Source organism: Lissotriton vulgaris, chromosome 1_1, assembly GCF_964263255.1.
Source record: "Lissotriton vulgaris chromosome 1_1, aLisVul1.2, whole genome shotgun sequence".
NCBI classification, from domain to species: domain Eukaryota; kingdom Metazoa; phylum Chordata; class Amphibia; order Caudata; family Salamandridae; genus Lissotriton; species Lissotriton vulgaris.
In genome coordinates, this window is record NC_141685.1 from 2,067,106,190 (window position 1) to 2,067,131,653 (window position 25,464).

Consider the following 25,464-nt stretch of genomic DNA (forward strand, 5'->3'; position numbering starts at 1 on the left):
GTCGCCCTCGTAACATTGAGACTTGACTACTGTAATGGTCTATTTGCGGGAACCAACAAGGCTGTTATACACAAGTTGCAAATGGTGCAGCATGCAGCCGCCAGGCTGGTTCTGAAGTGGCCAAAGAAATCCTCAGCGACTACCGCATTGAACACTCTCCACTGGCTACCAATTGTCAAACGGGTTTTGTTTAAAGTCCTGGTAATCACCTTTAGGGCCTTTCATTCACGAGGACCAAAGTACATACAAAAGTGGTTTTCTCTATACCATCCATCACGCACCCTTAGATCCTCCAATGCCAATCTGTTGGCTATCCCGCATTTTACAGACTCATTTCGAGGGGAGGCAAATCCCTGCCTGTTCTACGATCCAAAGCATGGAATAAACTCCCCCATCTCCGTGCTATGGACCAGGAATCTGAGTTTAGAAAAGCACTGAAGACCTGGATTTTTAGTCTCCCTGACATGTGCGCTAGAGCCCTAATCGGAGTACCCTGGCCATACTACTGAAAGCAGCCGGACCAGGCTCTTCATCAGTTCTGGTCTGTGTCGGCGCCAAGATGCTCCTTGGAGTGACAGTCGCGCGGTATAAAAACTAACTTACATTACATTACATTACATTATCAACATTGCGGCAAAACTCTGGGGAGAGGTGGGTGGGAAGCATTCCTGATGAAAAGTTAATTAGCAGTGAGACCATCATCTTTATGGTTTCAAATGTACCCCACCAAGATATCTTCTTCAGGGACCATGTCGCTAATAAGTCTTCAATCTTGATTAGAGTTTTATCCTCATTGATGGAGACATACTGTCTAAGGTTTCTGGAGAACCATATACCAAGGTATTTGGGGGTGGATTTCCATTGCAAGTTAGATGAACCGCCTATTGCAGGGTGACAGTGTACATTGAGTGGTAAGGTCGGAATTTTATGCTTATTCAGAGAATAGCCAGAAAAAATGTTGGTATAAGATGGAATGTTGGTGATGGTGGATTTTGAGGACTTAGGGTCAGATGTAGATGGCCGAAATCACCGAATTTCAGCCGTTTCCGGCCGGTATTGCAATCTCCTCCTTCGAGATTGGACTGGTGAAGGCAAGCTGGTCAGTGTGCAAGATTTGCTTAATGGACAAGGAGTCCAAACAATTTAGACAGACATCAAGTGGTGAGTGTAATGAAGAGGTGTACAGCTGTCTATAAAAGCATTGGAAAGCTTTGAGGATCATGTCAGTGGAGGAATGGAGAGTGCCCTACTCATCTTTGGATGACAGCAGAATTGCGCTTAAACTTGGGGTAGGCTGCCAAAGCTTTACCAAGCATTATTTAGGTAGAACAGTTTTTTGCCTTTTTGGGCATGTACCCAAAGGTAGGCTCTTTTGCTGAGGATGACATTGAGCTCATATCAAATATTAAAGGACAGCCACAATAGACAGGACGACCTTCAAGCCGAGTCTGCACCTGAAGATAAGGTTACCAGCCGAGGATGACCAAGGAGGGAGCAACCTGCAGGGTAGGGAAGAAATGACCCTAGGGATACCAAACAGGGCATTCAATTCCCAGCATACCTCCTTCTTGCTATGTGTATCCCTTATCTGATACTCATGCAATCAAATACACACATTCAGATTAGGTTGTCTGTTCAAAGATAGAGTTGGAAGTCTTTATCCAGCTTCATAGGGTAGGCTTTAAGACATCAAATTGAAAGAAATACCATCCATAGTCCAGAGATAGCCTCTCTAAAGGTATGCAGGAAATATTCTAATTCTAATTAGATAATAAACTAAGTATAAAACATGAGCACGTCTTTTCAAGGTAGCTTTACTTGCATAGTAATGCTGCGTCTGTGAGCATCATATCAAAGTCATGAAACAGAAATGATCTTTGTCCTGATTTCATCAAAAATATGGTAACTACAGTCCCAATAAGTGATAGCAAAATTATAGAATCCAAGGAGTAATGAGTGTGTCACTATGGTGGAATCGAAACAGTGAAAAACAATGCTCATGCTGGGAACACAGCGGGAGCCATACCTTTGTGCCAAAATTGAATCTCCAGCCGATCTGAGGGGCCCGCTGTCACTACCTGGAAGAACAGCGGCCAGCGAAGCTACAATGGCAGTGTTTTCTCCGCATATGGTTAGGAAGAGACTGGCTCACAGGTAACAGCCACTGCAAATGAAAACAGCGAGACAGCCAATGTTGAGAGTGCTGCTTGGAGAATATCCAGGAAGCAGCAGTCCAGACCACACCTTTTATGGAACATTAGAGTTCAGCGGTGAAGACCGCCTGGAACTGGTAAAGTAGGTCGAAAGATAGGAAGCCATACAGTCCATGAACACATCGAGATTGTCAAGCACCAAACAAGTAAAAAGGGTAGGTATTTTTTCCCCCATAGGCCACATGACTGCAAGATATAAGCTGAGGTGCGTTACACCGTCTGAGACTACTGAGACATGCAGTCTATTTCATGCATACCTCATTCATTCTCCTTCCTGTGACTGAGTTATATTTTATGGGCTGTTTATGGGTTCTGTTAATAAAGCAAGGGTTCGTGACAGGATGATAAACATAGGCCTTACAGGGAGGGATCATTCTCGTCTCTGAGCCTCATAATAGAATTTAAACTTTCCGTCATGGTAGCTGGGAGATTTTTCATTCTATGTTAGGACCGGCGGCAAGGATTATGCTACTTTATAGCTTACTGACTATTAATGCAGCAACATCATTAACTGGTTAAAAATTAAAACTTCTGAAATGTAGAGTCAGAAGGCCAGTCTGACACATCCAAAATGTCTTCAAACTTAGTACCCAGTAGAAAGGATCTAAAAGCCATGGGGCCTCTGGCAGAATGTGCACCAAATACCTTGGTAGCGTTGGGTGGCGCTTGGGGGCGCACTGCAGGATGGCTGCCTCGTGATGCGGCTCCGCCGGTCAAGTTCACTGGCAATAAAACCCTCATTGCGGACTTCAAATGAAATTCTTTCAACATTTATGCTAATCGGAACGGCCAGTGTCCAAGATGACGATAACGGATGACCTGTAACCCGCTGCTGGAGCCAGAAAATCGACTTTGAAAGATTGGCGGCTGGTGAGGTCCAGAGCGCGCAAGATGGCGGTGCCCTGAGACTGCGGCGGCTCGGAGCGTGAGCAGACCACAATACTGCACCACAGCACCTATGATGTGGTAAATTGTGCTTCCAATTTGCTCCCCAGAATATCAGATGGCTGTACCCCCCACTGGAGTGTTCTATATGTGCTGGCAAATGCAACTAAGGCATAATCAGAGAGCTGTATGGTATACACTTACAAAATGACGGCTCACAGAAACAGAGGAATGAAGGAGGACCCTTTCTGCTAAACTCCCCGGCTCCTAAATGCATGTAAGTAACAGCGATTTTTTAAAATATTGCTCAGCCCGCCGCTCGCCAGTGAACTTCGCTATACAGCACCAACCGTGTAAGTGCGTATTTAATGCTGGCACAGAATGAGGTGTTACCTCGCGTAAGAATCTAGCGCCAATGTGCTGTGGAAGTGCAGTCTGATTACGAGGCTCGGCGAAAATCCCATAACTGCAACATGTTGCCGTGCATACACAGATTTTTCCTAAGATGTGCAAGGTGCCGCGATCAATAGTACTTGGTAATGCGGCAAAATGAAGCCCATGTCGTGTAATATATCTCATTGATCATTCCAACTGCACCTAATGAGATACGCTCCGTAAAGATGTAACGACTGCCAGTCTGGTATGATTGCAGTGAAGATAACGGTACATATGGTGTGCAGGCAATGTGAGGGAACGTCTATAGTGTACTCAATACTCTGCATCCATGAAGCGGCTGAACAGACCTGTAAAAATAAAATATTGTGTGCTGTCTCCCATTATTCCTACCGGCTGGCAGTGCCCCGCGCAGTGGAGCTGATGCTATTGGACTGGTGGCACGGCGGGGGCCGAACCTGTGCTGTTCCGGGGCATGACATACCCAGGGCACGCCACACTAATTCTGACGCCATATACATCATTGTATATACCCATCAGCAGTATCGTCAAATATAAAAATGGGCAAGCCAGATAGACAGCAATCAAAACTGACATTTGAAACGAAATGACAGACCAAGGGTGCAACTGCGCACTCTGACACTGAATTGGGAGCAGAAACTGTGCCAGGTAACGCCATGGAAAATCTTCTTCAAGCCATACAGCAAAGTCTGCAAGACATCAATTGGAAACTAGATTCCCTTGCTCAGCGAGTTGACAACATGTCAGCAAAACTAGACAAAAAGGGTGAACGTCTGGATGAGGCAGAGAATCGGATAACTGCAGTCGAGGACGAATCAAATGCTACTACGAATAAGTGTGCAGACACAGCAAAAATACTGGAGGTAAATAAAAACAAAGCGGAAGATTTGAAAGCCAAATCCTGTCGTAATAACATCAGAATTACAGGAGTCCCTGAGTCCACAAACACTGGGTGGATGGAAACCTACGTAGAGGACATGTTCCGTGAAGTATTTGGCTCAAATAACTTTTCGTCGGTCATGATAGTGGAGCGTGCACATAGATCCTTGGCTCCAAGTCCGCCACCGGGCGCCGTTCCGAGACCTATTGTCGCTCGTATCCACAATTATAAAGATCATGACGCAGTTTTGAGGATGGCGAGAGAGAAGCAGCAGGTCAACTACCTGGGCAACACACTAGCATTCTACCGGGATTTGACCATGTCAGTCCAGCTAGCACGAAAGAACTTCAACCTTGCAAAAAAGAAACTTCGTGACCTAGGTATTGACTATGCAATGCTCTACCCAGCCAGGCTGAAGGTAACATGGGATGGTCGTACTACCATCCTCCAGACACCAAAGGCGGCACAAGCCTTCCTTAAGAAAATAGCCAGCAAGCGTAAAGAGCAACAGCGAACTGAACAGCAGGATTCAGAGTGAATTGGATTTGAATATTAGACAATCCTTGTATTAATCTTAATACGGACTGTTGGGAGATATTTTTCACCTATGGCAACGTACAACGCCGTTGGAACACTCATGCCGCCTATTATGTACATTGAACTAGAAATAGTTGGTTGTCCACGAGATATTACGGTCGGGAATGCACGCTGTCTATTCCACGTACGGACCAATGTGGATGCATGGCAAACATGTGTCTGAGTAGCAGCTTAAAGATAACGTGTGGCAACACAGACTACACAAGGTGGTAATGTATGTACTATGCATATATTGTCCTGTTACAAGAGGCGGCCATGGACGCTGAGTTGCTGTACATCAATGGCAGAGAGTCGTATTTACTGAACTCTGTAGACAGTAGTTGTTATGCCATTAGACCATGATGTGTTAGCCGCAAGCCCTTTTTGTATTGGGTAGGAACAGATTGATACTAGGGGAAGAAAAGTGCACTAAGAATTCTATTGCTGCTCTATTGGTATCAACTAGCTGGTGGAGTTGGATATAGCCTTATTGCATTCTCCTCTTTTTAGGCCCTCACGTTGAATGGTTTGTTGTACTATATGACATGGGACGGGGGAACCGGCGCTTCCTAATATCATACACTACCCGGATGTGCTCATTATATGCACAGGTTATGCCAAAATTGTTTTGTTCTGGTAATATTAGATCTGCATTTCTAATGTATACCTGACCACATCCACTACGATGGATGTAGTTGTGTGCACCTGGCAGACCCCCTAGGCGGGAGTTCCCCAAGAAAGGTTTTCGTTATACTGTTCTTTCAAGTAAGGGTATAGCTTTGGCAAGGTTGGGATGCTGAAGTGGGTGGGGGGAAAAGGTTGGTTAATGTTGTGCAGACTGTGGTACTTGAGAGACATCGCGGATATCCAGATTCACACCACAATGTTTAATGTCGCTGGACTTCTATTACAGAATGCTACATGCACAAAACACGTAGATAGCAATATGTCATGCTATATGCTAATAACTAAGTATGGCTACTACTAAACTACATCCATTACATCTCACTTGGAATGTCAGGGGGCTTAGCAACCCGAGAAAAATGTGTCAAATATTTACGTACTTCGACAGGCACCATATTGATATTGCCCTCCTCCAGGAAACAATTCTTGCACCTACTTGCAAAAGTAACATTGGGCATAAATGGGCGAATGCATGTACAGTTAGTCATACTCTTCATACTTTAGGGGGGTAATGATCTTGGTCAAAAAGGGGACGCAATTTTTGTAGACAATATTATAACGCATGGCCAGGGGCTCTATATTATTATCACAGGGAAACTAAGGGGGCAGCGACTAGCGTTGATCAATGTCTATGGTCAGAGTTCTATCATATAATTTGGCGTAAAATCAATGACTTATCTAACATGACTGTAATTTGGTGGGTGATTTCAATGTTGCACTGAATGACAATCTAGAAAGATCAGAAACTACAACACAACCACACCGGAAGGCAGTAGGAATGATACAGGACATTATTTCTGAAACACACCTCCATGACATTTGGAGAGCACGTAATCCGGGGTGTATGGAGGCTACCCATTCTTCGGCGGTGCACAATAGCTGGTCTCGTATAGACTACTGGTTCAGTACCAAAGATGTAGGGCTTTGGACAAGAAATATATGCTATCTACCCAAAACATTGTCGGATCATAATCCTGTATTGCTGTCCATAATAGTACCACATGATGTACCATCCCCCTATATCTGGAGAATCAATGCAAAAGCGTTATTAGATCAGGCGTATACTAAAGCTATTAGTCAGGTCATCACTGAGTACTTTGAATTAAATAAAACCACCATTGAGGACTCCGGCATACTCTGGGAAGCCTTTAGGGCTGCCATTAGGGGAGTGTGTATAACCACCAATGCAGGTATATTAAAGGACATACTTCGGCAACTCAGCATGCGGGAGGCCACACTAAATAACCTGTAGCGTGAATAAGAGTGCACTCAAGACGCAAAGATATTGGGTAACATTAGGGTTGTAATGTCTGAATATCAGACATTCGCAGAGGATGATCTTAAATATATCTCAAAACAACAGATGGCAAGGTCCTATGGTGAATGGGGCCAACCAGGTAGGGTATTAGCTTCCACAATTTGTATGAGTCGTCCACTGCCAATGGGGAGGTACAGCGTGACGTACAGGGGATACTGCACACATTTATGAGAGCATATAGTGAACTATATACATCACAACCCACTTCACCACCCTCTGAAATCATGGAATATCTGGAAGATGTGACCATAGCATGGCTCTCAGACAAGCAAAGAAACTACTTGTCCCTGCCAGTAACAGTGGAAGAGGTAACTGAAATTATCAAATCGCTCCCATACGGTAAAGCACCAGGCCCTGACGGATTCACCTGTGAATTTTATAAAGCATTTGTAGACCAGTTAGCGCCCAATTTGGTTCAAATGTATGGTGATGCCCATGACCAGCAAATATTACCACCCACCTTGAGAGAAGCCATGTTAATCGCCCTTTTAAAGCCCAAGGACCCAGAGTGTTGCAAATCATATCGACCGTTGTCCCTAATTAACGTGAATACAAAGATTTTGGCCAAAATCCTTGCTGTTTGACTACAACCGATGATGACTAATATCATCCTACCAGTTTGAGCGACAAATCATAACACCAGAACTCTATTCGCATTATCATATTATTTCACCCCCAACACAAAGGCAGTTGCAGTTCTATTAGATGCTGCAAAAGCATTTAATTCTATTGAATGGTCATATGCCCACACTGTTTTACGACAGATGGGCTTTCCACCAATCTTCTTACAATGGGTGCAAATTCTATAAACTGAACCTACAGCACGTATTAAGTTTAACAACTACATATCTGAGGCCATTCCAATTGCGAGGGGAACAAGGCAGGGATGCCCATTGTGCCCCTTGTTATTTGCGATAGCCCTTGAGCCGCTTGCATGTAAGATCCGACAAAAGCATTACTATTCAGCATTTCAATTTCCGCTAGACCACTGCATATATCTCTCTATGCGGATGATATGATGCTATACATGGGGGATTCTGAGATTCACTTGGCCCCCCTACTCAGGGAATACATTAAATTCGGACGTCAATCTGGTCTTCAAATTAATTGGTCAAAATCTCTCATCATACCATTGACAGACAACACACCCACACTCAACAGAGTTCCCACTAGAGTGGCAATCAGAACCTGTAAAATACTGGTGTGGTATCATCGGGACCCAGAAGTAGTTATTCGCACAAACTATGGCAGGGCGAATAGTATCATGAAGGACAAAATAGGGCGTTGGATTCAATTACCCTTAACGATTTCTGATCGGCTGGCCATTGTCAAGATGGTCATTTTACCCAAACTTCTGTATCTTTTTAAAAATATCCCTATTACTCCCATATCTGTAATGGTGAATCGTGGCCATTGAGGAAGGGGATGCACTCCCAATACCACTGACTGCTGTCATAACACATCCTAGACCCCCATTGCATAGTCGTGATATCAATACTATACTTACGACCAATGCAGCCTGGTGCAAGATGGGTAAACTGGCACATAAACTCTGGCTGTATGCCCCTACATTACCATTACACCATCACCCAGGACTTTCAATTACCCAGGAAGATGTGGGCATGGGTCTGCTGAAACAGGTGGGAATGGACACTATAGGTGAACTGTATCAAGATGGCACTTTGAGAACACCCGATGAACTTGCATACATTAGCAATCAGACACTACTGTTTCGCTTCACATATTACAGACAGCAGGGTGCGATCAAGAAATTATGCCTGTCGTATCCTGTGGAGCCACCACAATTGTCGGCGCTACAGCTGATTCTTACCGAACCTCGGAACACGAACATGGTCTCATTGCAAGAATATATAGCTGACACCACACATAAAGCGTTATGGAATGAGGGTTTGACGATCTACTCACAGAGGCGGAACGGGCTGTAGCTTGTTCACTAACTGGTATGGTAACACCCAATTGGAACCTACGTATGGTGCACTATCAGTACCTGCATCAAACATACTATACCCCGGCAAGGCTGTATAAATACGGCCTGCGCACAGATGCAAAGTGTCAACGCTGTAAAGCCGATATGGCATAATTGTATTCATTTAGCATGGTACTGTGCAGCAGTAAATGAGTATTGGGTAATAAATGTCGAGATGCTGAGTGCTATGTTAGAATTTAACCTTATGTACAATATTCGTACATGTTTGCTAGGTGTTGTTCCAGGTGTGCGTGCTAATAAGTGCAAATTTTGCATCACTGCTCTGCTCCTTGCTAAACGCAGAATATCGCTATGTTGGAGAAGTAGAAAGGTTCCAAAAATCAAACAGTGGATTCAAGATATGACGTACTGCAAGGACGCTCAGCAAACATATGAGGAGGAATTGCCCACTGGCTCCAAACCCAGAGATTACTGGAAATACGTGGTTTACTATTTATATAAGTACCAAGTTGATTAACTGTGCATAATAACTATACTATGTCATGAGATATCTAAGGTGACATTGTCAAATTGCAATGAGTATATCAGTAATTGTTTCTTACTCACAGGAGGAACCTCTGCTGTCTACTTTCATATGCTTTGATACATTTGACCACACACAGTTAAAGAGATTCTCTAAAAGCAGGATAAGACACCACTCTAGAATTACACTTCGTCTGATTAAAAATACTAAATGTGACCTCATCCGGAGTAAAAAAACAATCTCTCACGTTCAATGCTCTTGCATCCAAAACTATTCAGCATGAGACAAGGCAAAGGAGCATTGCCAACTACGGACAAATATGTATTTCTTTGCCAAGTTAGGATAAGATGGAGAACTCTGTTAACATCACAAAGAGAAAAATACCTATGCTCTGGAGGTAAAGACACACCAATCCCCCTGAGCAATTTCCTGACCAGAGGATCTTCCCCAACTGGGTGTCCAACAACAGGGACATGCCCTGCTGAGATAGCCGATCTGAAAGCATTTACCGATCTGTACGCTACACCTTGTTGCGAAATACTCAAGAAATACAGGATTTTGACAACATCAGACCCCATAACACTATGCATGCACCAATGTACCCATCTGGACCAAACCAATTTCTACCTTGTGACTGTCCCATCCAGGCATGACATGGAGAGGAGAAAGATAGCCTATATCAAAAGGTCAGGGAATTCCCATCAGTGTCTGTAATCCTCCATGTAAAGGGCCTTCTGTCACAAGACAATGAGGATTCCTGAGGGGTTCCTGCAGGAGATGTGGCAGATGGGGGTAGAGGGATTGGAAAATCACAAGAAAGTTTCATCATCACTGGAAGCCAGACCTAGGACCTCAATGTCATAGACACCTCCACCAGGACCACTTGCTGTCTTCTGACATGTGCTTTCAGACACATGAACATGGAAAAGGTAGGAAAGACATAAACTTGTTCCTTGACCATACTTGTGGGAAAATGTCTGTTGCCGCTGCTTCTGGATCAGGCTGAAATATTTTGGTAGCTGTTGATCTAGTCTAGCGGCAAAAAGGTCTCCAGAGAAGTGACTCCAGTGCCTCGCTATCCTATTGAAAATCTCCAGATGGAGTTTCCACTCGCTGGCATCCTGAAAATGTCTGGATTGCCAATATTATTCTTCAGATAAAATGTCCCAAAACTTTGGCTAGATCTGCTAGAATCTTGGATCTCATCCCTCCAAGATGGTTTGCATTGCATACCACAGCCACATTGTCCAACATTTCACACTGAAAAGAGGCAGTCAGCAGCTACAGAAGGTTGATATGCAGAAGACTGCCTGTAGGGGACCTGATTTCTCCAGTGCAAACATCTTCACTCCGGGCTCCCAGTCCTCAGCTGGCATCCAACTCGATAACTAAATCCTCCATGTTTGAAGGGCACCTGCCTATCTCTTTCTTCACCTCTTGAGTAAAACCTTCTGCAAATAGTTGAGGCCCTTTCGTAAGTCATGCGCCTTCAAACGCTGAAGGGTCCTGCAATGTAGAGGATCCGGAAATATATCCTGAATGGATGAAAGCAGGAGACCAATCCAACAAGCAATCTAACATTAGAAAGTTTCCCCTTCTCTAGAGCTTTCCGAAGTGCTGATGTATTTTTTTCATTTTTTTGAAAATTGTCTGAGAATTGTCTGTACTGAGTCAAATACAAAACCGAGAAAAGTAATGAATTGTTTGGGAGTCAAAATGGACTTTGCTTCATTGATCACAAATAATCCCAGTCTCTTTAGAAAGGAAACCGCCAGTGAAAGGAGCACCATAAATGTTTGGGGACACTGATCCAAAAGGAGAATGTCGTCAAGGTATGTTATTAGATGAGCACTTTGAGTGTGAAGAAATTCAATTGCCGGCATGAGCACCTTGGTAAAACTGTGAAGCTAAGTAGAAATCTAATGGAAGAAAAGTGAATTTGTAAGTGTGTGCCCCAAGAAAACTGTAGAAATCTCTGTTATGGAGGGTAAATGAGAATAGTCAGTCCAATTGGACCATCCAGTTACTGCGCCAAAGTAGATCCCTCAGGAGATGAATACCCTCCATCTTGAAGTGGCTAAAAACCAACCACCCGAACTCTTTTAGGTTGATACCTGGATGGTGGCCTCTGTCTGTTTCGGCACCAAGAAAACATAGCTTGAGAAACATCATGAATGGATGGGTGAAGGAACAATAGCACCCTTCTTGAGAAGGAAAAATATTTCCCAGTGAACAAGGGCAGTTCATGAGCAGAAAAAAATGTGAAGGAAGAGGGTGAGAATATTGCCTGGGCGACCCCAAACACTTTGTGTGGAAACCCCTGACTGTCTGGCGTACCCAAGCATCTGTTGCAAGAGCCCAACAATTCTGAGCAAAATTCGCCAACCTACCTCTATTTTTACACTCACCTGTGGAAAAGGTATTGGAATAAATTCCACGGAACTGGCAGCTACCTCTTCTGAGGCATTGGTGGCTTCTAGACAAAACCCCAAATCAAATCCCTCCAGTGTTCTCTCTTTGAACTTTGACCTCTAGAAGAGGCTTGTTGGAATGAAACACCTGGTCAAGTTCCCTCTACCATAAATGGCCCCTGAAAAAACCATAGGGATAAATATTCTTTTCATGAATGCCTTAGCTTTGTCCAAGGAAGTGAGAGTGAGCGGTATTTGCGTAGTCGCGCTACGCAAAGCTTCGGGAAATGGTAAAAAATCTCTGCGAGTATGGAAAAAAAGTTCTGCGAACACGCGGAATTGCTTGTTCCGTCCGTTCGTGATGCTTTTTTCCTGTTCGTGAATGCGGTTTGCGTGCTTGGGGAGAAATATCTTGTGAAAACAAATTTTTAAAGCGCAAACAAGCAAAAAATTCTGCGAAGCCGCGGATTGCAGAATTTTGGGCAATACTGCGTTTTCTGCAGAATGTGAAATTACACAAATTCTTCAAATTCTGCGAGCGGACCGGAATTTACCACCCAGGCCTACAAATAATCCACCTTGGACCACGAGCCCAGCTATAGAGTGTAGAGATCCCTTAGCCTGTATCCATAGTAAGCATTGATGCTCTGCAGAAATAGCGCATTCACACTGCTCAAATCTGAGAGTGTCTCAGGAGGTATTAGACACACAGACTCTTTTGCTTCTTCTGCCATGTTGAGAATTTTTGTTAAGGGACCCACAATGTCAAGTAACTTATCCTGACATGAACACCATGAGCAATCATTGCCTTTTTTAGGACCATGGTTATATTTCACTAGTAAAGGAGCCATGCATTCATTAATCACAGGTATACTCACCACTTTACCATCCTGAGACGGACTGGGGCATTCCGCCCTGTGGCGATTGCATGCTTCCTTTTCCAGAGGCATATGGAGCCACCTTGCAAGATAAGTAGTGACCTTCTCCCAGGTACCCAATCTGAGAACGGGGTTTCATTTCATCTGGGTCAAGCATGTCCGTAACTGAGATATGATTCTCTGTAAAGACATCCCCACTCTCAAGATGACCAGGTGCATAGGGGTGCCACTGTGTATTATGTCCAGAGTCTCAATCTGAATCTATTGGTGAAACATCCCCCTGAGGGAAACTGGGATAGATGGAAGAGGCAAATACTGTGACTGAAAATTTTTCCTGAATGCTTCTAAATCAACCCCGTGGACATGGTTTTGCTTAGCAGCAGTTTTCTCAGGGGGGATTTCCCGGATTTATTTTGAGTTGGGGAACTATGATGTGATTGGGTAGTATCACACTGGGAAATAAAGAGTCTCTACATTTGTGTTCCAGAATAGGCAATTGTTTCTCAATAGGGGCTAAAATAGACACTACTGCTTTATATATAGAAGCATCCACAGGCTTAAAGAATTAATCCCCTCAATTCAAATTTAGGGTTCTTTCCTCTACCCCTTCTCAATCTGAAGTTCCTACACATTAAGGACAATATAGTTGACTGGGATACCAGCGAGAATTTAGTGCACTTGAAAAAGTTCAATACAGTCAAGCCACCAACACAATACACCAAAACATCAATATACAAAGAAACCTATTCTGTGTTTGACATATAGGGCTTTCCCTGGGTCGGCATCTTGAAGTGCCTAATCAATACAGACCCCAGGAGGAGCATAACAAGAATAGCCTGTTAATCAGATTTACAGACTCAAAAAGAGGTGCTGTACTCCGGGGAGTAGAAAAGATAATGATCTCCTGGCTGGTTATAGTCTCTGCTGCCTGAGGAGTACAGAAGGAAGGCACAGGGACATCAAAAAACAACTGAGAGTGTTGAGCACTGCCCACCTGCAAAAAACAAAGCTCATAGGCACTCTCTAGCAATCAGAAGACTGTGTCATGTACCAAAGCAACAAGTAAACCACCATAGAGGAGAAGTAGCAAATAAACACTCCCACAATGAGAGAACACACAAAACACTTAGTAAAAAATTAAAAGCCTACATCAAAGTAATCTGACAAGAATAATAATGAAAAACGATAAAACAGTCCCTGAAGAGAGAGACAGGAGTACTTCTATTATAACTGATGGAGCAGCAAAGAAAGAGGAGGCATAACTAGTGAAGCAGGACTTTGTGGACTGTACAGGCCTGTTATTGGCTATAGAAAATATGTTATTTTACCCTACGTTTGCATGAAAATTTAGTTTGAGAACTGAAGTTGTTCTATTTGGCTGCTGGAGAGAAAATAAAAAAGAAAGTACAGCATAATGCTTGCCACTGGTACTGATATAGAATTAAATGAGCAGGCATAATCGCAAACGTTTTGGTAATTTTTCCCAGGCCAAACCCAAGATCATCAAGGAGGAACCAGATTAACCCAAATCCATAAAGGCGACAACACCACTGAATTAAAGGGAGAACACAGTGGAGAAGGAATGACAATGCGGAGAGGATGCGGTCAACCTAAAATCTGGGGCACTGGGTTCGAGTCTCGGCAATGACGCTCAACATCCTGTGATTTTGGGCAAATCGATTAACCTCCCATGGCTAACAAAAATGAATGCGTCCTTGTGTAACACAACTGGTGCTCATGTAAAGCTATCCCATACCAGATCCTGCGGGTCATGTTTGTGCTATATAAAACACCGGGGGAATAAATGAGAACCAGCACACATGGAAATTGTGAGGGTGAGTGGCATCCCTTAGGTGCATTCCTGGCCTGTGCAAAAGACAGCTTAAACTACAAAAACAGTATTACCTTGCAAGGGTCTGCAGAGGGGATCTTGAATGAATTTCCCAGTAAGGAAAATATTAATATTGTGGACTTTACATACTAGTTCACATGACAGCAATGATTGGGCACTGACTCCTGCCAGTCAGTCAATAAGCCTTGTTCCAGAGGAAAAATAAGAACTATTCTGATACTCTTCATAGAAAGAGCACCTGACAACAGATGACCACAACCAAAATGGATAATACAGATCGTAGGACAGGAAGCAGCAGCTCTCATAGACTCGGGGATCAGAAAAAATGAGCAAACATCTGTACTCTCAACTAAAATTCAAACCACAACTTTTGCCAATTGAGACAAAAATACGCACTTATGGAGGCGTAGCAAATGCTGGTCTGCCTGACAAGAAATACAATTCAGCTACATATTGATCTAATATTAAACCAGTCAAGTTTCCTTCCATCTGAGACATCCAAGTGGAAGATGAAACCATGTACATCTGTATTGACATGCGCTTCCCACTGCAGGCTATTAAAGATTTAAATCGCCTCTACCGTAGAAGATATTCTGTGGGACTTAAGAAGTGTCCGTCAGGTCTCTAAATTCAACCTAAATGCAGGATGGTAGCAGTCAGTGCTGGGTGAAGGCAATCATTACATTAAACTATTTCAACCCACATAGATTCACGACAATATATACTCAGTTTTGGCATTTCATTGTCATAATGAGATTTGCGACTTGCTGGCTGGACTAGATTGAAAGTGGACTGATACTACATTATGACGCAGTGTTTTTTAAAGATGTGCATTTTAATCTTTTATCTAAATCAGAAGAGGGTTGGGGCAATCCTGAAGGATGCAGGGGGAGGGGCGAATGCCTTTCCGGATCATGAATGTCATGTTATTTTCTTTTTTGAACTTTTTTTGTCTCCAGTCAGATGGTGTTCTGGTCGTGGGTGTGCAGAGAGCAATCGGAAATTGTGAGCTTGTAATAAAGTTCGACAGGGGTTCAGATTGTTACAGCTTTGCAGCTTTTGCAGCTGGTGTACAAATATGAGGAAGGCAAGCAAGAGCAGCCCATGGAGGTCCATCAGGGTAGAAGTGACATGGTCATATTTCTTTAGGCCCTACATAAGGTGAAATGCTGCATGTAAGATGCCCTTGCGGGATCACAGTCTGGAGTCTGGGAGGACAACCCTACCGTCCAGTTGTGACAGTGTAAGACTTGCACAGCAGTTCTGAAGTTGCTTTCTGGAATCTTTTTTAACAGAGATGGATGCTTACCGGTCATATTAATTTTATAGGTGAAGTGTTGCTGAAAGACAATATTGGAGTCCAGGGTCTATTCAAGCACCCTGTCTATAAAAAAATGTTGAGGTTCAAATCCATCCAGGATTCCTATTGTTGAGCTAGGTGTGGAGTAAGGTTTCCTTGCTGCTCTTGGTGAGCAGCAAGAACTCTGCTTGGTTAAGCTTCAAATAGATACTGGACATCAAGTGGACATTCAGGTATGGGTGTAGAGATTTGAGGCACTGTATGCCTGAATCAGAGGAGACATTCAAAAAACAGTTGTGTGCCATTGGCATCCTGGTGATGTTTGATGCTGTTTTCTGTGAGTAGAGTCTTAAGGGTCTCCATCTAAGGGTTGAACATGACAGTGGACAAGACAGAATCCTCGGGAAATACACATGGTATCAGGATATTCTGGGATCTATTTTCCATGTGGATGAAATGGTGTTCATTGGATACGTAGGATGAGAACTAGTGAAGTTTGTTTCCTGTGAATTCCACTTGAGACTTCACGGTGTGGATGAGGGGGACGTGTTCTACCGTGTAACAGTCTGCAGAGACATCTGTTAACATCAGGAGGCAAGCACCATCTTTATCTGTGGTCAAAAGGGTATCATCTCTGATGTGTAAGGTAGACGAACACTGCAACATAATCTGAAGCAGCATTGATAGCTGTGCATTAACTGGGTGTTATGGACATGAGCTTGAAGTTGTACATGAACTGCTTTTAACAATCTTTCCAATGACAGGTAGATGAGTGAGGTAGATGAATGGTGAGTCATAGTTGGCAAAGTAGTGCAGGGCTAGTGTGGGTTTCTTTAGTAGGAGGAGGAACTGTCCTGTCCTGAGACCTTCAGGTAGGATGCCTTGAGTAATGGAGGTGGTGTGTTGTAGGGCTGGCGTGAGTACTCCTCCAGAGAGGGTGCTTTGATGAACGATAAGGGTAAGAAATCACTTTCTAAGGTTGTGGAGACTAAGGTATGAAGGATGACTATTGTGAGATGGAGCTGCAATGAGTGGGTGTCAGCATAAAAGCTGGTTTAGTGTTGACAATGTGATATTGCACTTCTTCTTGGGATGTAGGATATGAGGCTCTGTCAGGCAGTTGATGCAGTGCTTGTTTGTTTTGAAGTGTTCTGCTTTTATTGGCAGCTTTATTTATATTTTTAGTCTAGTACTTGGCTAAAAGCAGAAGTGAAGAGTAATCTGTGTATTATGTAGTGCGACTTCAGTAGAGAGAGGCCGTTGGGGATTTTTTTTCACTTCTATATTCTTTTTTGACAGCGGATGAAGCATTTGTTGTCAGCAAGATATTTGGAGTACCAAGGTGCTGAAGGTTTTAAATTATACATTTGTGTTCTGCTTTGAGCATAGATGTACACATGGTATTCCTGAAATACACTGAATAGATGAGTGCAATCTATAAGTTGTCTTTGAAGGAAGTGAGGATTTGTTGGTTTGTCTTGTCTTCTAGTTTGCCCGCAATGTTTTGGCTGGGGGCTGAGCAGGATAATGGAGGCAGAACATCCATTTTAGGGGTTTAGAAGGTCTGCAATGAATGGTTGGTGATGCAGAGAAGATGAGGTCTAAGATATGGCTGGGGTGTGTGCATTAGATGCTAAGCAATACCACGTTGGGTGTATTGATAAATCTGAGTTTTCTAGGGGGTTTTGGTGATGATAATTCCACTCTGAAGACCTTGTTCTTTCCTGAAGGCCTGTGGCGGGTGGGGAATGGGGGGGGGGTAGTGAGCTGTGTTGCTGGATGCTAAGAAATGCCCTCATGTATCTTCCTGTAGAGATGGATGCTGGGGAATAAATTAAGTCCACTTCTCTTCCCCCTATTCGGGAGGGTTTGGGCAGGAAACCAGTGATGTCATTTTCTGTTGGAATGGATGCTAGGATCTGCAGTTATGCTATGGAATAAAGTGTCCCTCTGGTTTGCGCTTTTAAAAATGATTTTGGCAGGCAACCAGTGATGTCACTTCTTGTGGAGATGGATGCTTGAGAACGAAGCCCACCAGTTTGGCTTCTTCATTTATAGATGGTTTTAGCAGGAAACCAGTGATGGCATCTCCTCTATAAATGGATACTGGGAAATGCAGTTATGTCACACCCTGAGTAGATGTATACTGAGGAATGCAGATTACCACTATGAAGCCCCAGGAACTAGTGCGTGGTGTATAAGGTTGGCTGAGTTTGTAAATAATGTTTTTTAATCTTATATTGAAAATAAATTGGGTAAAAAGCCGTGACTAGTGAGGGGAATCCTCATAACGCAGGACTAGCTGGCTGTTACAGCTTAATGCATCCACATTTATATTACAGAACTAATGTGAGAGAAGGTGATATTTGCTTTTCAGCCCTTCAGTTGTAGATCTGACATCACACAGCGGTTTTGAGATTCTAAATGAAGTGGCGTTAATTTGGAAATCGGACACTTCTGTATGATCTCGATAAGAAAAGAAACATAAACATAAATAAGCTCACAGTTGTAAAACACCATTTCGGTGAGGTGTGCCTATAATTAACAATTACATTTTGATTTACAATTTTAATAGTTTGACAAAGTGCGTGTGGATAACGTACTTTTTTCTAAGATTGATTACATTCCTTTGTCAAACATTTTTTTGCGTTAACGTGCTCCCCTAAATATCAGTTTTGAGTATAGTTCTTTCATTGATGTTCAAGTACTCTTAAAAATGATGACACGTCGCAGAAGTTGGAATCGAAAGTAGTTTTAAGTGTACTCCGAGTATTCCACTATCAAAACACCTTCTCTCTCGCTTTAGAGTTTCTGAATGTAAGACTGGTGACGCAGGAGGTGGGAGAACCCTCTTTCACTAGTGCAGTGGAGCAGTCTGTATAATTACTGTCATGAAGCTGTAACTGTATTATTACTTTGGAGAAAAAAGTGCTTTAAAGCATATGTCAAGATGACAGCTCTCTCCTGAAACTGAAAAGATTGCCATTTAGTGCTGGCTCTAACAGTGCGTTCTGAGAAAATGGGTGTGTTTATGTTTTTACTACGCACGATGAACAGCAAAAGGAGTCAAGGGCATCACATCTCTGGAAAAACACAGGATTCTGGAGGACCAATAACTAACTATTACAGCCAGAACTATATCACCTGCAAATTCCTCTAGTGGGAAACTTCTAAGCTTCAGCAAGTGAAGATTGCTGCACTGCCGCCTACGCTTGCATGAGGGGTCTTTAAAAATGCACTGAACGTCTGGAATTTAATTAGTAACCTTTCTAATGGTAGTGGAAGTCATTCCTAGTTGATACAAAGGAGTTAATGAATGCACTGCATTCACAGCATCTTATCGTGTCTCACAGTTTTGTGCTGCTATGGATTTTGTAATATTGTCCTTTGCTATCCATCTGTTCAGATTCCCACTTAATGTCCTATTACTTACCGGTAATCTTCATTACTCCGGGTCCCGTTGTCCTCCTCCTATTCCTTAACTAAGTTGAGATGACCATCTCCGTGACTGAAACAAAAGAACAGGAGCATGCTGGGATACCCAACCCACTCCCTTCCACTGGGAGTACATAAGCGATACCAGCACAGCATGCAGCCTGAAAATTCAAACCCTACAACCGGAAGGCCGGCTGTCAGGGAGGGAGGGAGGGGCGTAAGGAATGGGACAAGGACAACGGGACCCAGAGCAATGAAGATTACCGGTAAGTAATAGGACATTACCCTCAGGTCCCTCCAGTCCTCGTCCCATTTCTTAACTAAGTGGAGATACCAAAGCAGAGAACCCGGCCTTCCGGAACCCCACAAATGCCAAGGGCACCAGATCGAAGAACGGCACCCTACAGAAGCAAAAAAGAGCCCCCATGAAGGAGAAAAACGCAGGCAGGAGCACACAACCAAGCATGCCCCCAACAAAGCGGAAAGAGCCGAGAACCCAAAACCAGCAGGGGACAGCCAGAGGAAAAACACAAGAACCCCCTGTGAGTAAGTGGATCTATATATACTGGACTATAATGAAGTGCAGTGTGTATAGAGTACAGAGGTTAAAGTCAGAACTGACCTTACTCTCCAAAGTGGTAGCTTGGCCGAGCAGTAAGGCAGTACCAGAGGACAGTGTAAAGCATTTGTTGTACACACTCTGTCAGAAAAAAGTTTCACACACTCAAGGACTGAACTCCAGGCCAATTGTTTTTATATCCACAGATATAGGTGTTTTATTTTTAGAACCAACAGTTGTAAAAATATACTTTTCTTGATATGAGTATTCTCATGTAATTCCTTTGCAAAGGAGCAATAAAGTTTGTTCACACAATTAATACAGTATTGACAGTGAGCAACACATTCTTAAAACACACTATAGCATTGAGCTCAATGGGTTTTCCACATGTAGTTACAGTTAATTACTATATAAATTACTTTAGTAGTTGCAGGACTAGATTCTAGATTCAGTCCTGGAGTCTAAGCTGAAACCAGATTAGCATAAAACATTTTATTTACTGTAGTGAATTCTCATTAATATTTAGCTGTTTTAAAAGTTCACACTTAGAAACTTTTCAATGGATATCTGACAATGTTATTCAATGGGAGAAAATTCAGGTTGCAGGTAAAGTACGATCGCGTTACTTTTGTAATCCAGCACTGGTCTCCTAGGACCAGCACTGGGGCCCTAACAGGTAGGTAATTGCGTTTCAGTATTTTGTGTGAATACCTGGCGGATAAAAGTATTTCAGGACAAATTGGGATATTTTTCTGCCCCTGTGTGTCCAGTCAGTAGTTGTGAATGAAAAGAAAGTATTTGTTCTCCGAATCCTTTTGGGATGAATAGTTTGAGATCAGACTCAGGTTTTGCCAGGGGGTTGTTCCTTTTCTTCCTGAGGTTGCAAAGAAGGTAATTGCTTCCGTAACATGGACAGAAATACTGGATTCCCCCAGGTGTCTAGTTTTCAAAAATGTACAGGTTTACTAGGTTTTCCTACTTGCCGCTCAGTTAAAGACCGAAATCCACAGCTAGGCACATTGGGAAAAAAGGGTCCACTTTCTGTGGAAAAATGTGAATCTGTCCACGTTGCCTTTTGTGCTATTTCCTGTCACGGGCACTAGGCCTACCCACACAAGTGATGTACTATTAATCATGAGTCTTGAGGGAATGCTGGGTGGGTAGATGTTTATGGATCCATACAGATTCCAGAACTTTTTATCACAAAAATATGAGGAAAATCTTTTTTTTCCAAAGACTGAGGTTTGCAAGGGATTCTGGGTAACAGCTAACCCATCCTGGATTCCCCCGGGTGTCTAGTTTTCAAACATGAACAGGTTTTCTAGGTTTCCCAAGGTGCTGGCTGACCTAGAGCTCAAAATCCACAGCTAGGCACATGGCAAATAAAGGGTCAGTTTTCCGTGGAAAAATGTGATATGTCCACGTTGCGTGTTGGGATGGTTCCTATTGCAGGCAACAGGTCTACACCACAAGTGAGATACCATTTTTATTGGGAGAGTTATGGAAACACAGAATAGTAAAACAAGTGTTTTTACCAATTGATTTTCTTTGCATTTCTGCCTTCCAAATGTAAAATAATGTGTAAAAAATAAGTCATTTTGAAAAATGTCATCAAATTCACATGCATGAATGGGTACCCACAATTTTAGAGATGTGCAAATAACCACTGCTTCTAAACTCTACATTTTGTTCCTATTTTGGAAGTATATAGGTTTCCTTGGTACCTATTTTTCACTCTTTATATTTTACCAAATGAATCACTATATACCAAGTAAAAACCATTGCAAGATGCAGCTAAAGTTATGGGCTCTGTGTACCTTAGGTTCTTGGTGTACATACAAGTTCTATATATCCTGCAACCAGAAGGGTCCAGCAGACATAACCGTATATTGCTTTCAAACATCTGCCATACTTACAAGAGGTTACAGGTGAAAATGTTGGCACAAATGGCTGTTTTTTTCAACTCAATTTCAATACTTTTTGTTAGTTTCTTTAGAAGAATCTTGAAGGATCTACACATATGACCCCTTGCTGAATTTATAATTGTGTCTACTTTTCAGAAATGTATAGTTGTCCGGTTTCTATTATTGCTTGCACACCAATTACTAATACTAACTGGAAGGAGGTTGAAAGCACACAAAAAAGGAAATATAGGGTATGTCCCAGTAAAATGCCAAAACTGTGTAGAAAAGTTTGGTTTTCGGACAAAAGTCTGATTGTTCCGGGAAGATGTTTATTTTAGCACCACAAACCCTTTGTTGATACCTTTTGCAGGGAAAAACTGACGCTTTCTTCTGAAGAACTTCTTTCCCATTTAAATTTAGTTTTTTAAATTGCTGTATTTTAGCCAATTTCTCAGGTCTCTCCATGGGAATCCAAAAACCTCGGGTACTTTTAGCATCCTAAAGATGTTGGATGAAAAGGACGCAAATTTGGCATGAATGCCTTATGTGGACAGAATGTTACAGGGGCTGAAGCTCAAAATACCCCAAATAGCCCCAAAAAGGTTTCCTATGGGGGATGGGAAGCCTAGCAGCGAAGGGGTTAATATGGAATATGTAAAAATCGCAATTATGATTGCGAAACCTACATACATTTTGCAATTCCATAATAGTGAATCAGTAAAATTTGCTATTATGGATTCGCAAAATCCAATATTGATACATCTGGTCCCTAGATCCAGAGTAAGAGAGACAAAATCGCAAAAGGTGTATGGAGGAAGGAGGCAAAAACGAACAAACTGTGATAAAAGGTTATTAATATTTACAGAGCACAATCTGGACTGTTGAAATATAAAATGAAAAGTTGCACACCACGTAAAAACCAAAATTAATGGAAGTAGGCGAGCGGCTACTTGTATACTACAGTGAATCTTTGCGGGGAAAGGTGTCCAAGTTCACCAATCAGTGCAAAAAAAATCAAACATTAACGCTTGCCATGCGTAACTTTTTATTTACATATTTATTTAGTGCAAGGGTGCAACAAAGGTTAGCCCCCTAGCATAAAACCATTAACAATTATTTTGGCCCAAATTGTGAACAATGTTTTCGTCTATTTCTGGATGTTCAATGGGCCCATGTTGAAAAATCAACACCATATTCATTGTCCTGCTGGCAGGTCAATACACGTCTTGTTTCTTATGTTTTCTAATTAGTAAAATGCAAGGTTTACTCATGATGTATTGGAACAGATTCCTTACCTGTAAGGTTACAAGTGCTTGGACGCTTACATCAAAAGCTCCAGGTGTGATAACTGCAGGGAGCTCGCTGTGCAATGACAGGCCCATAAGTTTTGTTCCATGAATTAGACGTCTATAGGATGAGAAGAAAAAACGTTAGGCTGTTTCTAGGAAAGGATCAAAAAGTCCTTGAACCAACTGATATTTTTGTTTCATATAATATAGTAAACCATATAATGAAGGCAGCAATTTTCAGAGATTGAAAAAATATAATGAATATAGTGCAATTATTGAACCTTTGCTATGACAACACTATTTAATATTCCTAACGCGTGCTTTCAACTGTACTGTACACCCATCTCTGATTTTTGCATTCAGCCAGGTGGTAGATAGTTCAGCTCTAAAGATTTGTATGATTGGAGGTGAGTGGCAACAATGAGAAAGAACACTAAGACTAGAATACCAGAGTCACAGCAGGGGTAAACATATCCTACATATATCTGACATCAGCATGCTCCATTTTGTTTGCACCTTTGGTAGAGTCATAAGAAAGGCAGGCAAAGGAAAAGCAGAATTGGAGAGCCAGGTCTTATAGATGCTTGGCCAAAATTAGCATCTATCGTCCCCTCCAGAAGAACTTTCAACCTGGAAATTTCTAACAAAAATACTATTTGCCATTGCCCCCTTTTGGCTCCCAGACAGCAACACTCAACCTGCTCTATGGACTTCTGTGGCTAACAATATCTTTATCACGTTCATCAACGTGATCACTAGCCTCATCATCCTTCCCCATTGACTATCCAAACAATATTTTTCTTCTGGACTTAAATCTTTGTGGAGTCACATCCAAAAAAAACATAAGGAAATGTACATTGACCCCTGCAACACAGGGAACCATTAAAATCCACATCATTGAATCAATTTACATCAAAGGCAGCACTCAATCTAGCCTTCTTGTTTATGCCTTCTCTTGATAACCAATTCATATTGATCTCATACTTGATCTCTCTGCTGCCTTCACTACCATTGATTTCAAAGTCCTAATGAATATCTGCACAAACTTTGAGGAATATTTTTCCCTATTGGTCACCACCTCCTACTCTACTGAAAATGGGCAACTCCAGATGGAAGCATGTACCAGACATTTTTGTTGCTGAAGTGATTCACCTAGTGATTTTAATTCACCTCAAAGAATATTGTGAAGCCTTCTTTGCCATCTACAAAAAACACAGCCAAAATATACTCAAACAGCTTGGTAACAGCACTCTGTTTTACATAGAAGAAAATCTAATTTCTAAATCAAACTTCAGAAATGTAATCTAAAAAGTGATTTTCTCTCACCAGATGAGTGCAGTGCCCAAATACATGGATTCTCAGCTCTACATCAGTTTAACTGGTTGCATAATTAATACAATGTAGAACTGTAATTACATTAATCCCACCCTGGCAGGTATGGAATGGGATTGCTGCAGCCAACTTAAGAAGTCTACAAGAAAAACAGGTCCCTGGAGGATTTATTTCCACACAACTTGATCTTTCTGCTGGTCAAACAATTGATCCAAATCATCAGGGCAACATTCATGTTTAATGAAAACAATGATTTAATGGTGTAGACATAAAAATGTACTGCTTTATCAATGGCCAGTCCATAAAATACACATCAGCACATTTCTTTTTATATTAAGTGGTTTTTGAATGTTGTTACTTTGGTGATGGATTGTTGGCTAGCGATGCATAGCATGACATTGTGGTAGGTGTCTTTTATGTTTTTCCTTTTCTTGGTTTTTGTGGCAGTACCATTGGGAATGACTACCTTGCAACACTGGGTCCAGATGATATTTTTGCAGACCTGATGTACCTTATGAGACCGAAACCTCAACAATGTGTCCTCTCTAACAACAGTAATAACACCACATGGTCCTTTAAAATCCCTCATTGAAAATTGTGATGAAGTATATTTTATGTACTCGTGTGCAGTGGACCTACATAGTTAGGAGGATCCTTGCGCTTTCCTAGATCCTCAAACTGTAATGAATGTGTACATAAGGATCATAAGGTGGTGTCAGTGTGGTTTTGTTGATGTATTGCTGAATCAAAGAAAAATATTTGGACTTAAATCGTGTTTAATGGATTTAATGTTTCGTTGATGCATTTCAAATAAAAAGTAAATATTTATGTCTACACGATTTTGTCACTGTTTTCTTTATACACAATTGTTGCGCTTATATAATTGGATAATTTGTTTGACCAGCAGAAAGATAAATTTATGTGTAAATAAATCCTCCACGAACATATTTTTCTTGTAGATTACAGTACCCAGTTCCTTGGGGGTATATTGAGTCACCCTGTCCAGATAAATATCCTACTAAAGAAATCAATACATTTAATGTTAATTTCCCAATTGTTGATG

General features: G+C 42.1%; 1 protein-coding gene across 1 annotated transcript in view; it reads right to left on the reverse strand.

Moving 5' to 3' along the window:
* The window catches only part of PIK3C2G (phosphatidylinositol-4-phosphate 3-kinase catalytic subunit type 2 gamma), a 1,914,223-nt gene that overhangs the window by 818,831 nt on the left and 1,069,928 nt on the right, over positions 1-25,464 (reverse strand). The window contains exon 14 of the mRNA XM_086920790.1: positions 23,076-23,187. Coding sequence (XP_086776916.1) covers positions 23,076-23,187 — 112 coding nt within the window. The remainder of the gene's footprint in view (positions 1-23,075; positions 23,188-25,464) is intronic.